At 53.1% G+C, this 12,415-nt stretch overlaps 6 protein-coding genes across 6 annotated transcripts; 4 read left to right on the forward strand and 2 right to left on the reverse strand.

The window, feature by feature from the left end:
• Window positions 1-44: 44 nt before the first annotated feature.
• On the forward strand, window positions 45-440 carry PG998_004801 (uncharacterized protein; the record flags this gene model as incomplete). The annotated part of the gene is made up of 1 exon (XM_066871619.1): window positions 45-440. The coding sequence occupies one exon, from the start codon at window positions 45-47 to the stop codon at window positions 438-440; it is 396 nt and encodes a 131-aa protein (XP_066731716.1).
• Window positions 441-1,591: 1,151 nt separating this feature from the next.
• PG998_004802 (uncharacterized protein) lies at window positions 1,592-2,193 on the forward strand (the record flags this gene model as incomplete). The annotated part of the gene is made up of 3 exons (XM_066871620.1): window positions 1,592-1,684; window positions 1,781-1,861; window positions 2,020-2,193. 3 exons carry the CDS (start codon window positions 1,592-1,594, stop codon window positions 2,191-2,193), a joined length of 348 nt encoding a protein of 115 aa, XP_066731717.1.
• A 933-nt stretch (window positions 2,194-3,126) lies between these two features.
• PG998_004803 (HET-domain-containing protein) lies at window positions 3,127-5,042 on the forward strand (the record flags this gene model as incomplete). Its single annotated transcript, XM_066871621.1, has 2 exons — window positions 3,127-3,639; window positions 3,708-5,042. 2 exons carry the CDS (start codon window positions 3,127-3,129, stop codon window positions 5,040-5,042), a joined length of 1,848 nt encoding a protein of 615 aa, XP_066731718.1.
• A 303-nt stretch (window positions 5,043-5,345) lies between these two features.
• PG998_004804 (glucan endo-1-6-glucosidase BGN16.3) lies at window positions 5,346-7,150 on the forward strand (the record flags this gene model as incomplete). The annotated part of the gene is made up of 4 exons (XM_066871622.1): window positions 5,346-5,951; window positions 6,077-6,326; window positions 6,447-6,514; window positions 6,611-7,150. The coding sequence occupies 4 exons, from the start codon at window positions 5,346-5,348 to the stop codon at window positions 7,148-7,150; spliced, it is 1,464 nt and encodes a 487-aa protein (XP_066731719.1).
• A 532-nt stretch (window positions 7,151-7,682) lies between these two features.
• Window positions 7,683-8,970, reverse strand: PG998_004805 (uncharacterized protein; the record flags this gene model as incomplete). Its single annotated transcript, XM_066871623.1, has 2 exons — window positions 7,683-8,260; window positions 8,313-8,970. 2 exons carry the CDS (start codon window positions 8,968-8,970, stop codon window positions 7,683-7,685), a joined length of 1,236 nt encoding a protein of 411 aa, XP_066731720.1.
• A 1,531-nt stretch (window positions 8,971-10,501) lies between these two features.
• PG998_004806 (ubiquitin-conjugating enzyme) lies at window positions 10,502-11,299 on the reverse strand (the record flags this gene model as incomplete). The annotated part of the gene is made up of 1 exon (XM_066871624.1): window positions 10,502-11,299. One exon carries the CDS (start codon window positions 11,297-11,299, stop codon window positions 10,502-10,504), a length of 798 nt encoding a protein of 265 aa, XP_066731721.1.
• Between the last annotated feature and the right edge of the window lie 1,116 nt (window positions 11,300-12,415).

Consider the following 12,415-nt stretch of genomic DNA (forward strand, 5'->3'; position numbering starts at 1 on the left):
ACAAACTGTCTTATTTCACCAGGAAACAACTGCAGACATTCACCATGAGCAACTCGAAAGCCCCCGTCAAAATCACCACCTGCCCCCTTCCCGCCGGGGGTCGGCTCCTCTGGGGCCCCATCATCTCGGGCGTCGTTATGTACGCCTCGGCGCGCCCGGGCCTGATCGCACCCGGCTCGTGGCTGTACGAGACGGCGCTCTCCGGCCACCCGACCGCCATCAATGCCGCCTGGTGGGTCCAGAACGGCCTGTTTTACTTCCTGTACGGCGCGCACGCCATCGAGGCCGTCGCCTTCGCCGCGGGGCCTCTCCGAAAGCACGGCGTTCCCCTCTTCAGCTTGGCTTGGTTCAAGTGGGTGTTTGGCTGTTTCGTGGGTGGCGTGTTCGCCACTAGGCATTTCGGAAACGTAGTCAAGGCGAAAGAGCGCGGTAGTCATTGAGCGCGACAAAGCACATGGGAGGGTCAAACGAAGGTCGTATATTGCCCAATGGGAGGATGGCGGCAGAATCACTATTGGGGTTGATTGGTTATGGTAGATAATCCAGCACATGTTCTGCTCATGATACTACGTTGGCTATCTGGAATTGGATGGATTGTGAGATCACGCAATAAGGGCAGTAATCGGGTTCATGCAGTGACAATTGGCAGCTTACCAAAGGTTTTATCAGCCTCCCTGCATATGTCGCGTCGCCTATTCAGCGAATAAGAAATCCAAGGACTCACAAACCCCGCAGTCGATGGTTCAGGCTTCCTTGTAAGACTCTCAAGCTTGTCTCGTGCTTCTCTTTCACATCCGCCAATTGTTTAAATATATTCTACCGCAGTCAACTCAAGAAACAAGAGACTGCGGATGGCTCGGGTCAAAGCGTGGACCGGGGCCTCACGTCAATGATAGTGGAAGGGTCGGGCTTTGTGAAGATCAAGCTTTGGGGGCCTTGAGACATTCTCAGTGAAGACTATCCAGAGATCGATCCCAACTATCTCAGGTCCGGCATCGTCTCGCCTGTGACAGTTCCGTCAAACCAGAGTGGAGTAGCCCAGGAGGCCTGGATCCCGTCTGAATGGTATCGCGAGTCCAGCGGCGCATCTGATAATAAACCAGACTCGGTCGTAGGGGATAACGCTCGGACTTATCATGGATATAAGGAGGGCAAATACTTCCTCTTAAATGATGCAGTAAGAATACACAGGAGTAACATACGAGTATACGGCGACTCATGTAACCTTACCATAGGTGGAACAGGATCGCCAGGACTTTCTGCACTATTCCAGCAGACTTATGCTACACAACAGCCTGAACCTCGCGCTTCTGGACCTTGGCACAGGAACAGGCATATGGGCCATGGAATTTGGTAGGTATCAATTGGTCCATTGCGCAAGACAGTACTAAAGAAGGTGAAACCAGCTCGGGATCACCCTGAATGTGACGTGATCGGCGCCGACTTGAGCAAGATACAGCCAGAAAACCCACCTGCCAACCTGCAGTTCATTCGGGATGACTCCAAGGAGCCTCGGGAGTTTGGCCCTGGCAAATTCGACTTCGTCCACACCAGATATGTGTGCAGCTGTTTCGATTAGCCCAAGGTCGTCATGGAGCATGCTTTCGAGAACCTCACTCCTGGCGGATGGATCGAGTACCAGGACTCATCCGTTGATGTACTGTCCATGGAGGAAGCACCGAAGGTACTAATCCAAACAAGGCTACCCAATCAACGTATATAGTTGCGAAATTATCTAATATGGAATGCTCTAGGCACTACCCTTGAACGTTGGGGCGAGCTGATGACGAGGGTGCCGCAGCAAATGGTCGAGACCTTCGTGTCAGCAGACACTATAAGCAATGGCTTGAAGAAATCGGTTGTAAGCCTCTGCCCAATTTCTTATCATTTGTAGGAAGTATTCTTTGTTCCACTTGACTTTTGCATGTACTGATTACACCTGCCGCGCCCGCAGTCGTCAACGTAGTCGAGCGAAAGATAGCCAGGCCTGTATGACCCTGGTGCAAAAGTTTGCGGTAGAAGGAGATAGGTCGCGTGGGGGGGCGCAGCTTCTACGAAAACATCACAGGTATTTCTTACAAGCTCTTCAAAAGCTTGGGCTTCGCCGAGGAGCGTATTGGGGATTTCACCGCTCAGTATCGCGCCGACCTCCTGAATCCGGCTATACACGCCTACTTCCCCACGTACGTATAAGGAAGCCTCCTATGTACTCTTCTGACTTTCAAACAGTGAGTAGGATGAGGCTAACAGTTGCGTCTTATCAAATCTGGATCGTCTACGGTCGAAAACCTTACGAGTGGGAGGCCAACACTTTAGCCTTGGAAGCTAGAAGTTACGAGGTTTGATTTGATACAAAGGCAGACGCGGCAAGATAAACCCGCTTGCCACTTAGCTTAGGCAACGCCGGGTTTCGTCCGCTGGGTGTTTTGATACGAAGGCGAAGCAAATGGAAGTGAATAAGAAGGCGGATTTGATAGATCAGATGTAGTGCTGACGAAGAAAAGAAAAAGGACGTTGCAGAGATGCTAGGTCATAAGCTAAGTCCATGTAGCTGAGAACTGCATCACTCTTTCTGGGGGCTGGGGGCGAGCCGCTGTCAAAGCTGCTTGTCGCCTGTACCGGCTGACTCAGATACCCCATTCGTCATCCCCCCTTTGTGTGCGTCAAATCGTGGGAATCATTCTGATTGGGGCTTTTTCAAGCCGTGGGGTGTATATCAAGAGGGTGTCACTTCCCCTTTCCGGATGTTGTGGTTTTGTAAAGTCAGCCGTATGGAACGGATCGAAATACAAAAGGATCAAAAAGTTGTTAAAATAGCTTGTCGACGAGGAGCCATATCACAGCATGGCATCACAACAAGATAAAGGAGAAACGACGAATTGTCGCCTCAAAACATGGCCAGCCAGGATACGACAGCTTATCCGCCCAAACATTGGTCGTCGGTACGACACAACCGGCCTCTGCACGACCTGCAGAAGCATACTGCGCCGGTCGCTGCGGAAGACCCAAAGGTTCCAACCGTGTCCGTTTACAGACTACAATTTAAAAGTGCACCCGTTCAAGGTGCGGCCTGTATCTGAGCTTCTGGCATCTACATGCAGACTCTGTCAGGCACTGCCTGGCCTCATGCCCGTTGAGGAGTCTGAAGCGGACAAAGGACCGTGGTCACTGGTATGCACATCCTCGGCCCATGTCTTCGAACCTGGATCAGCACTCCCATACCCGACGCTGCACTTTGTGCCAACCAGGTACCTCCAATGGGGCTACCACCACCTGAACATTCATAGCTGGGGCTACCTGGCTATCAACGCGGCTGGGAGACGGGGTGACACCTACCCCCGTACCATATTGCCAAGTGCCATCGACGTGGAATATCTCAAGGGGATCGTCCAAAACTGTGTGGCAAGCCACGAGGGATGTCAGGCATCTCAGAAGAAACAGGCCGAAGGATTGAGAGTCATAGACTGCGAGACACAGGAAGTGGTTGAAGCACCGCCCGATTGCCAGTATTTTGCACTTTCGTATGTATGGGGGGCACCCGCAGCATCCGGTGATGCCAAGGGCCGCTCAAAGGTGGTGCAGGACAGTATCACTGTAACCAGAGAGTTTGGATGCAAATACCTATGGGTCGATAAACACGTAAGTCAACACTGAACCCATGATGTTTCACATACCAGTGAACACGCAGTTACTTACACACGTCCTAGTGTATCGATCAAGACGACAAGCACCAACAGCACATGTTCAACCAAATGCATCGCGTGTACTCCAAAGCATTTGTTACCATTGTGGCTGCAGCAGGCTCTGATGCAGACTGCGGACTTCCCGGTGTGTCTGTTGACCGACCAAGACAGATCAACATCCAACTCGGCAATCTTCGACTGAATCAGGTGTTCCCCTTCGATGACCGCGTCATTGCAAAGACGACATGGGCCACGAGAGCTTGGACCTACCAAGAGAGCTACTTCTCGCCGCGGCGGCTCTTTTTCACCAAACAACAGGTGCTGTACCTCTGTGACGAGTCCAGAGAAGCAGAGAGTCTTTCCACGTCTCGGGGTTTGTCGTTGGGTAATGCGCCCATGGGAGACTACGGCACCTCCGTCCCCAAAGTACGCCGTTCGTCGTGGCTTGACCCCCGTGAGCTGCGGAGCGATATACAGAAGTACACTGCACGTCAGTTGACAAAGCCGTCAGACTCGCTCAACGCGGTCCTGGGGGTGATGCAATACTACATGGAGCTTGCCAAGAGGGCAAGGCACCCCGACTTTGGTGGCGTTACTGTCACCCATCTGTGGGGGATTCCGTTGTACAAGATGGTAGATTCACAGGAAATACTTATAGACCTGGCCTGGACGCACAGAAAACAGGGAACGAGACGGAAGGACTTCCCAAGCTGGTCATGGGCCGGGTGGGCCGGCGAGGTCACATGGCTTCCGCGGTATATTGGGAGAGAGCTGAACTGGTGCTTTGTGGATGATGATGGCCTGGAGGTTACTCCCAAGGCCTTGTACGAAGAGAACTATCAGGGCATCGATCAACCAAAAGGCTTGGCCATGACGACGAGGCTTTGTCGGGTTACTCTGGCGGCTGCTGGACGTTCCGGCAACACATATGTTCTATTCCAAGTCACGAACGATATCTACGCAGGCGCACGTTGCGACTGGGACGGACCGCCTGCCCTTAATGACGACGAGTACTACGCAGCCTCCCTAGGACGAGACTCCGAACAAGGCCATAGAAACGGGGCTTTTGCCGAAGGTCTGAGCCTCGCTGGGGACCGCCAGATGATTTTGCGGAGGAGGAAGGGGAAATTCGAACGCATCGGATTGACCAACATGACCAGAGACGGGTCGCTGGAAACATACCTCTTCCCCTATTCGACGGGGATGGTGTTTATCAGACCGGTCCTGACAGGCTGCCGAAATTCCCCGCCGGCCGCGACGGGCGCTGGTGGTGGTACGAGCATGCAGGGACTCAAAGAATCTGCATTTATTAGCCGCAGTGACGAGGGTCTATTATTAGAAAGGTTCATCTCTTTTTAGGCGGACGCCTCTGCCGATCCCTAGCGGGGTTTGACATGATGAAATTAGAAGCTGGGGGTAAGGGGGGTTTGACGATCCGTCCGCCTAGGTCTTACTACAGCGCCCTAGCCTTAGTTCACTTTCAGCTCCTCCTCCTTCTGGGCACGCACCCCATCTATTGCCTGCTTGCTTAAATACAGTCCGATTCCCGCCGGCATGGATTCCTTGGTTTCTCGAGATAGCGAGCGAGAAGGAGCTGGGAGTTGAGCTTATTAACCCCAACATTTTTCTTGTCCGTCTTCCTCGGTCCAACATTGCGCGACGATGCGATCTTCCAGCCTGGCCCTCTGGGCTCTGAATGCGGCCTGCATCGCCGCCGTCCCCAGCCGCCATGCCCTGGACTCCCGCCAACAGTCCGGCGCCAAGGCCTTCTGCTCCTCTTCCGACGGCAAGTACAAGCTCAGCACCTTGGACGCCCCCGTGAAAGGCGCCGCTTCTCCGCCCGCCGGCGCCTCGCAGTGGGAGCTGAGCATCGACGACACGCCCGCCGGCCGCCGCCAGCAGATCACGGGCTTCGGCGCCGCCGTGACCGACGCGACCGTGTCCGTCATCAACTCTCTCTCCGCGGACCAGCGGGCCAAGCTGCTCAAAGAGCTCATGACGTCTGAGGGCGCCGACTTCTCGCTGTTGCGCCACACCATCGGCGCCTCGGACCTGTCGGCGCTGCCCGCCTACACCTACGACGACACCGACGGCAACCGGGAGGACAAGGACTTCCAGAGCTTCGGCCTCGGCGATCGCGGCGGCGCCATGGCGGACATGCTGGCCGAGATGAAGAAGCTCAAGCCCGAGCTGACCATCTTGGGATCGCCCTGGGCACCTCCAGCTTGGATGCAGCTGGACCGCAAACTGATGGGCGGGACTGAGAAGGTAAGTCGTCATAACCATCATCACCATCAAACCGCACAAATATGCCACGGCTTCTCGCTGGAGACTTATCATCATCATCATCATCATCATCATCATCATCGCTTACCACTCTCTCCGCATATTAGAACAACTTGGACCACGCCTACGTGGACCAGTACGCCCAGTACTTTGTTAAGTACATCCAGGCCTACGCGGCCAAGGGCGCGCCCATCGATGCCATCACCCTCCAGAACGAGCCGCTTAATTCGCAGTCTGGCATGCCCACCATGTACGTCTACGCTGACGAGTCCGGCAAGTTGATCCGCGACAACGTCGGCCCCGCCCTCAAGCAGGCCGGGCTCAAGACCAGCGTCTGGGCCTATGACCACAACACTGGTATGTCATTCTTCTCTTTCCGTATCCCGCCCCCCCCTTTCGATGGGCTCCCCGAACGACTGGTCAACCTTCCTGCCTCGAATGGCTTAGTGATTGACGTCTTTTACTTTTTAAAATTAGATCAACCATCCTATCCCCAGACGGTCCTGGATACCGCCAAGGAGTATATCGACGCCGTCGCCTGGCACGTAAGTTGAGGTCTCCTCTAGAACATACAATCTCATCCTAAATCATCATCCCTCCAATTCAATACATCAACACTACTAACATCCGATCCCGCACAGTGCTACGCCACCAACAACCAATGGTCCGTTCTGAGCGACTTCCACGCCAAGAACCCCGACGCCGCCCAGTACATGACCGAATGCTGGACCTCGTCCAAGCACACGCCCTGGCACCAGGCCAGCAGCTTCACCGTCGGTCCGCTGCAAAACTGGGCTAAGGGCTCCCTGGCCTGGACCCTGGGCACCGACACCAATGATGGCCCGTACCTGGGCGGCTGCGACACCTGCCGCGGGCTCGTCGTGGTCGACACCACCGCCAAGACCTACAGTTTCAGCGTCGACTACTACATGATGGCCCAGTACTCCAGATACATGCCCAAGGGCGCCACCGTCCTGGCGGGCACGGGCAGTTACACTTACCCCGACAGCGGCGCTGGTATCCAGTCTGTCGCCACGAGCAACCCAGACGGCACCCGCACCGTCGTCGTCGAGAACACTTTCGGGAACGACATCTACTTGACCCTCAACACCACTGCCAAGGGCGAGCAGTGGAGCGGGAAGATCCTCGCCAACAGTGTCGTCACCTGGGTCTTGCCGTAAGCTCCAATCCATCACCCTCGCTTTCTAGTCTGCACATGGTTTTGAAATCAATATTCTGTCTACATAGTGCGTTCAATATGTCTACACCACGTGACGACAGACCCAATTCAGCCGCTTGTTCAATCAAGGTCAGGTCATTGATACTTTACTCCCTCTGCTTGATCGTGGCTATGCTTCTTCATACCGTTTAAACACGTTTGAAGCCAGTGCATGCCTATAGCCTACAGCTAAAACAAGATCACATTTGACCACCCTTGGTCTCAGCTCCTATGGCATATCAAGTATAAATCGTAATGACAGAGCCGCAATTAGGTAGCATTGCCAGATCGAAATAACAACACAGGTAAAATAACAGAATAGGGTTTCATGGTTCTCGAGGTTCTCAAGGCTCTCAATTAAATTGAGATTGATTACGACAGCGGAGCTCTATCAATCCGCCCTCAAAAGCATGCAAGCAGGCGTCCATCAATCATGGGAGCCAACGTCTCTACATCGACAACGCTTTCCCACTTCCTTTAAAGCCTCTCATCGTCTACGACTCGCTCTCACACTCCTTCTTGGCAGTAATCTTAGAGCTATTGGCCTTGGGAGATGTGCTGCGAGAACGCGAAAGCAACTCGCCCGAGCCGCTGATGGTATCGACGACACGGGTGCGTTTGCTTTGCCACTCAACCTCCGTTTCCTCCTCATCCACAACGCCGGAAGCAGCGGACTGCTTCTTCAAGTGCTCAAGGTGTGCCTCCTTAAGCGGATCAGTCATGCCCTTTGTGGCCGCCTTTGCATTCTCCTTGAACTGGAGATCACAGCCAGTATGAGAAGTATGGGGAGCGTAGTTTTTGCCTTCCCAGTGATGGAGTGTAATGCCATCAATGCAGTGTACCAACGTATTGATGCTCTGCTGGTATATTGCAACGTTAGGGACTGGGAACAGGCCAGCTTGCAGTAGCTGCGTGACTGCAGATCCCAACATCATTGTCTCGCATTTCTCGGAGTCAATGCCTGTCTTGCAATACTTGATGTCACCCGTCTTTTTGGTGACATTATCAAATGCAGCTTGGATAGAAGTCAGGATTTTGTCGATTGTGTCGGTCCGAATTGCAACGATTTGATCTGTCTGGAGTTAGTGGGAGAGTTAAATAGACAATGGATGAAAAATGCGTACCCAAGATTCCGGCGGGCAGAACCAAGTCCATGATCTTAGTGCCAGTTGTATGAACCAAGTAACCCTCAGAGTCGACCTTGGCACTCATTGTCATATCTTTGACCATCTGTCGGAACAGCTTGGTGGATCCAAGCTCCCAAGCGATGTTGGCAGCCTTGAAGTTGAGTGCGTTGCATGACTCATCTTTCAGCAGGCCTGCGTGAGGAAGCAGCCACTTCGTGGCCCAAGGCATGATGAGCGTTGTACACTGAAACTTGGATGTCAAAGTGGTGACAGCACAGAGATTATCCAGACTGAGCTCGCTGGGGACCTCCGCGAAGTCGAAGTGCGAGATTCTCAACAAGATGTTGAGAGCCTCGGGGTCTACATCACCAACATCCAAGGTGACATCTGTACCAGGCGAGTTCTTCGGTTTTCCCTTGCCGTAGATTAAAGCTCGCAGGACATCAGAAGCAGTCGCAAGGTTCATGCCGGAGACCTTGTACGTGGTAACACCAAAGGCGCCTTCCACAACAAGGGTAGTATCGGCAGCATCGTGAACAACGATGAGCGTGTCCTCATTGTCTGCAGCCTGGGCGGTCTCAGATGAATGAGGTAGCGAAAGCTCTTCGGCTTTCTTGGGGGAAGGACACGTCGATTCGACGTGAGTAGACGACATTGTGAGAATCAAGTACAAGGAAGAGACAAATGTTCGGACAGTGCTCAAGTGATCTAAAGGGAAATGTGTTAGAATATGTGTTTTGCAAGGTCACGCCTTCCCATGTGCGTGTTTGGCGTTTCCTCATTGGAGGAGGAAGTGAGGGAGACAAATCACAACAGAGGTGACGGCGGCTTTCATGTGGCAACGCGTGGAAGGGAAGTGGTGGTGATGTGGTGGTAGTGGTGAGGTAATGTAGAGGGTACAAGAATTTGCCGAGAAAGCAACGGGAATGGATTGGAAAATTCAGATTTGTGAATGAAATGAAAATGACGAACGAGGAAGAAAATACGTACCTAGTGAAGATGGTTACAGATCAGACGGCAGTAATGATCTGATCAAAGATCCCAGTGTTTGCAGACTGGATAAGTGCAAGCTGGTAGTAGTGAAGGCAAGAAGTTCCTGGTCGAAACTCGAGGATGGGCAACAACAGTGATGGGATTGCTCTTCTGACAAGTAGTAGGCAGAATGGAAGTCGGAATATGATCTTAAAAGACCAGAAAGGAAGAGTCTTTCGCAGTGAGGGAGCCTTCCTGTTTCAAGAAGTGAAAGGTTGTGTGATTGCTGCGCCAAGTCAGCTGAGGTTGTGAATGGGAAGATGGTCGGAGGAGGTTGACCAAGGGAGACGTTGGCGGAAACAGGAAATGTAAGGCAGTAGGCACCTGAAATACCTTAAGTAGGCAGATTCGAATCAGTGCTTGTGAATGAAAAGTTGCTGAAGGAGATTGTTCCATTCAATGTTGCAGGTTTACCTAACGCCTCAGTGGGCAGGCAGGCACTTGTTCTGGGATCAATGGAACAATCAAACCCAGAAAGCAGGAAGTTGGAAGGAGCAGTACCCGCATCTCGGTCCTCTGGGGCCTGGAAGATAATGAGCACATACCTTGGATCAGTGAAGCAGTTGTGGCAGTGATTGTCCTAATCTGGAAGGGTGGTTGATGGCACGGTCTGATTGTCTTCAAGACACGAGCAAGCAAGAGTATTGATGAGTCTGCATTTGAATACTGGTAGAGACAAAGGCTGCGCCGGTGAAGACAACAGAGATGCACAAGTAATGTTCGTATGCTGCTGCCGCTGCGGCCTCCGTAGTCATACGTTGATAATTCACAAGATAGCTTCCATGTTGTTCACGTCAGGCATGGATGACAAAGTATCCTACATTGGACCTCAAATAATGTTGAATAAGGCAAGGAAGGCTATGTGACCCATTGCCAAATAATGATACAGGAAGAACTCGGCCACCGCCTGCTTGTAGATGGCCGCGCTGCAAAAGTAAAGAAACGCTGCGCTGTACCTCCCGTATGCTACCCATTTGCTGTCATATGGTATAATGAAGGCGGCACGCTGTGACAAATCCTATCACGCCTTTCCCTTCATCAACCCGCCTAGATGTGCCGTCTATTTCCATTAACTATCTCAGCAATCAATGCTGCTGCTCCTGTTTACTGTCTTCTCCCCAAGAGCCACGCCATTTCCAAGAAATACAAACGTTTCAAAGTGACCCAGACTGGTTCTCTCCTTCAGAACCCAGCCACCGGGCCAGAGCTGTGTACAGCAAGATCAAACCGGTACCTATTATCCACTTGTTCCGCAGCCAGCTTCGACCAGCTGCATCGCGCCGCTGCACCACAGCGTCCACCACCGCTTGTGTCTGACCTCCACTGCCGGCCGCGATACCGAGCTGGGGGCCGCAGCTGGCGGCGGCGGCGGATAGGCCGCTGGCCGGGTCGATCTTGTGCTCCGTCATCCACTTCCAGTTCTCCTTGTCGACCTCGGGCCACTCGGCGCGAAACTTGGCACCGCCGTCGCCAGCTTTCACGTTGCCCTTGCCGGCGCCCTTCTGGCTGCCACCGCTCGTTGAGTTCCACCAGCGCGACCGGGCCGCTAGGAACTTGCGCTCGCGCTCTGTGCTCGAGACGGAGCCCGTCGTCATCTCCTCAGACGTCATGAAGGACAGTAGCGCCACCAGAATCGTCGACACCTCCCACGCCGGGTTGAAGGACTTGGGGTGGAAGTCGGAGATGGAGAGACATAGTCGGGTTGAGGGCTGGAACCGGCCGGACGGCGTGTGCATGCGGATGGCTGGCGGGGCGAAGGGGTAGTTGGAGGGGAAAATCAACGTCCCCCAGTACTGGCCACCATGGTAAGGAGTCTCTTCAGGGCCCGTGATGATGTAGTGCCACTCGAGGATGTTGCTGTCGGATGGATGCGCCTCGATGTAAGGGGGAGGGTTCAGGGAGATGGACTTGTACTCCCGCGTCAAACGCTTGTGCGCCGCTTTGCTAGCCATGGTGATTCAAGGCTATTTCGTTTGGGTTTATCTGTATGGGTGTGTATCGGTATTTGCACTGCCGATGTTTTGGACGATGCCGCGTTGTTGGGATATTTTCGATTGGAAAAGAGGTGGACGTGTCGACGAGATTTAAGATCTATCGGTGACTAGGTTTCTCGAGTCGATTGCGACAAAGATATCTTCAAAGCGTCGAGTAAAAAAGAGGTAGTCGGGTCAACTCTTGGTTCTTGGGAGCCAAGAGAGAAGTCGGCGAGTCGAGAAATAGCAGGTTATTGAACGTGGGAAAGCGAGGTGACGTCGGCCCCGAACAATTACGTTGTTGTCCAAACCAAACTCTTTGTGGAGCAGGAGGCTTTCGGACAATAGGATCGTCCTGTTGTTTTTTCGCCCGATTCAAAGGAATGCAGGTGGTTCGAAGAAGAGAAGGTTTGAAGGGGACGAAGTTAAAAACGAGGCAGCGTTTTTTCTGTTGGCGAGTGTTGTGAGTTGGTTGATCTGATCTATTAAAAAAAAGGATGACGACCAGTTAATGACTGAGGCTGAGCCAGACTGCTGTCCCAAATGGTTGTTGAGTGGTGGGTGGTGATACGTCGGCGTTACCTCAGTAGGGGACGGACCTGGGACCCGTAAAGTAGGAGGGTCTTTCTGCGTGGGTGGTGGCACTACGTTTGTGTTGCTACGGGCTAAGGAGGGAAGAGTGACGGCGCATGACCCATAACATACATACCTGTTACCTTACCAGCAGCCAGCTTGCGACGACCCGACTTCCGCTTATGAACCTCTGAGCGACAAGGATGCTGGTAACAGACAGGGAACACGCGACTTGGCGCCGTCGGCGATACTGGAGAAACCGGCCCTGACTGGCTGCGATGGGCATAAATCCGGAGAAGTAGACTTGTTCCACTTTGCAGAGGGCCTGGAATGGAGTTGATTGACGATCTGATAAACGCAGGGAACTGGAGTTGAGTGTCACTTGGCTTGTGTCTCTGTGTCTGTCTCTGGTTCTGTCTCTGGCTGAGTTGTCAAGTCCAGCGAGCACCAGCCACATGGCATTTTCTCGCCGTCCCCGCATCAGCCACACCCCACCCAAGCTTTGGGCTCAGCTCTGTTAAT

The sequence above is a fragment of the Apiospora kogelbergensis genome, assembly GCF_038363985.1.
Source record: "Apiospora kogelbergensis strain CBS 113332 chromosome Unknown utg000003l_segment0_segment0, whole genome shotgun sequence".
NCBI lineage: Eukaryota > Fungi > Ascomycota > Sordariomycetes > Amphisphaeriales > Apiosporaceae > Apiospora > Apiospora kogelbergensis.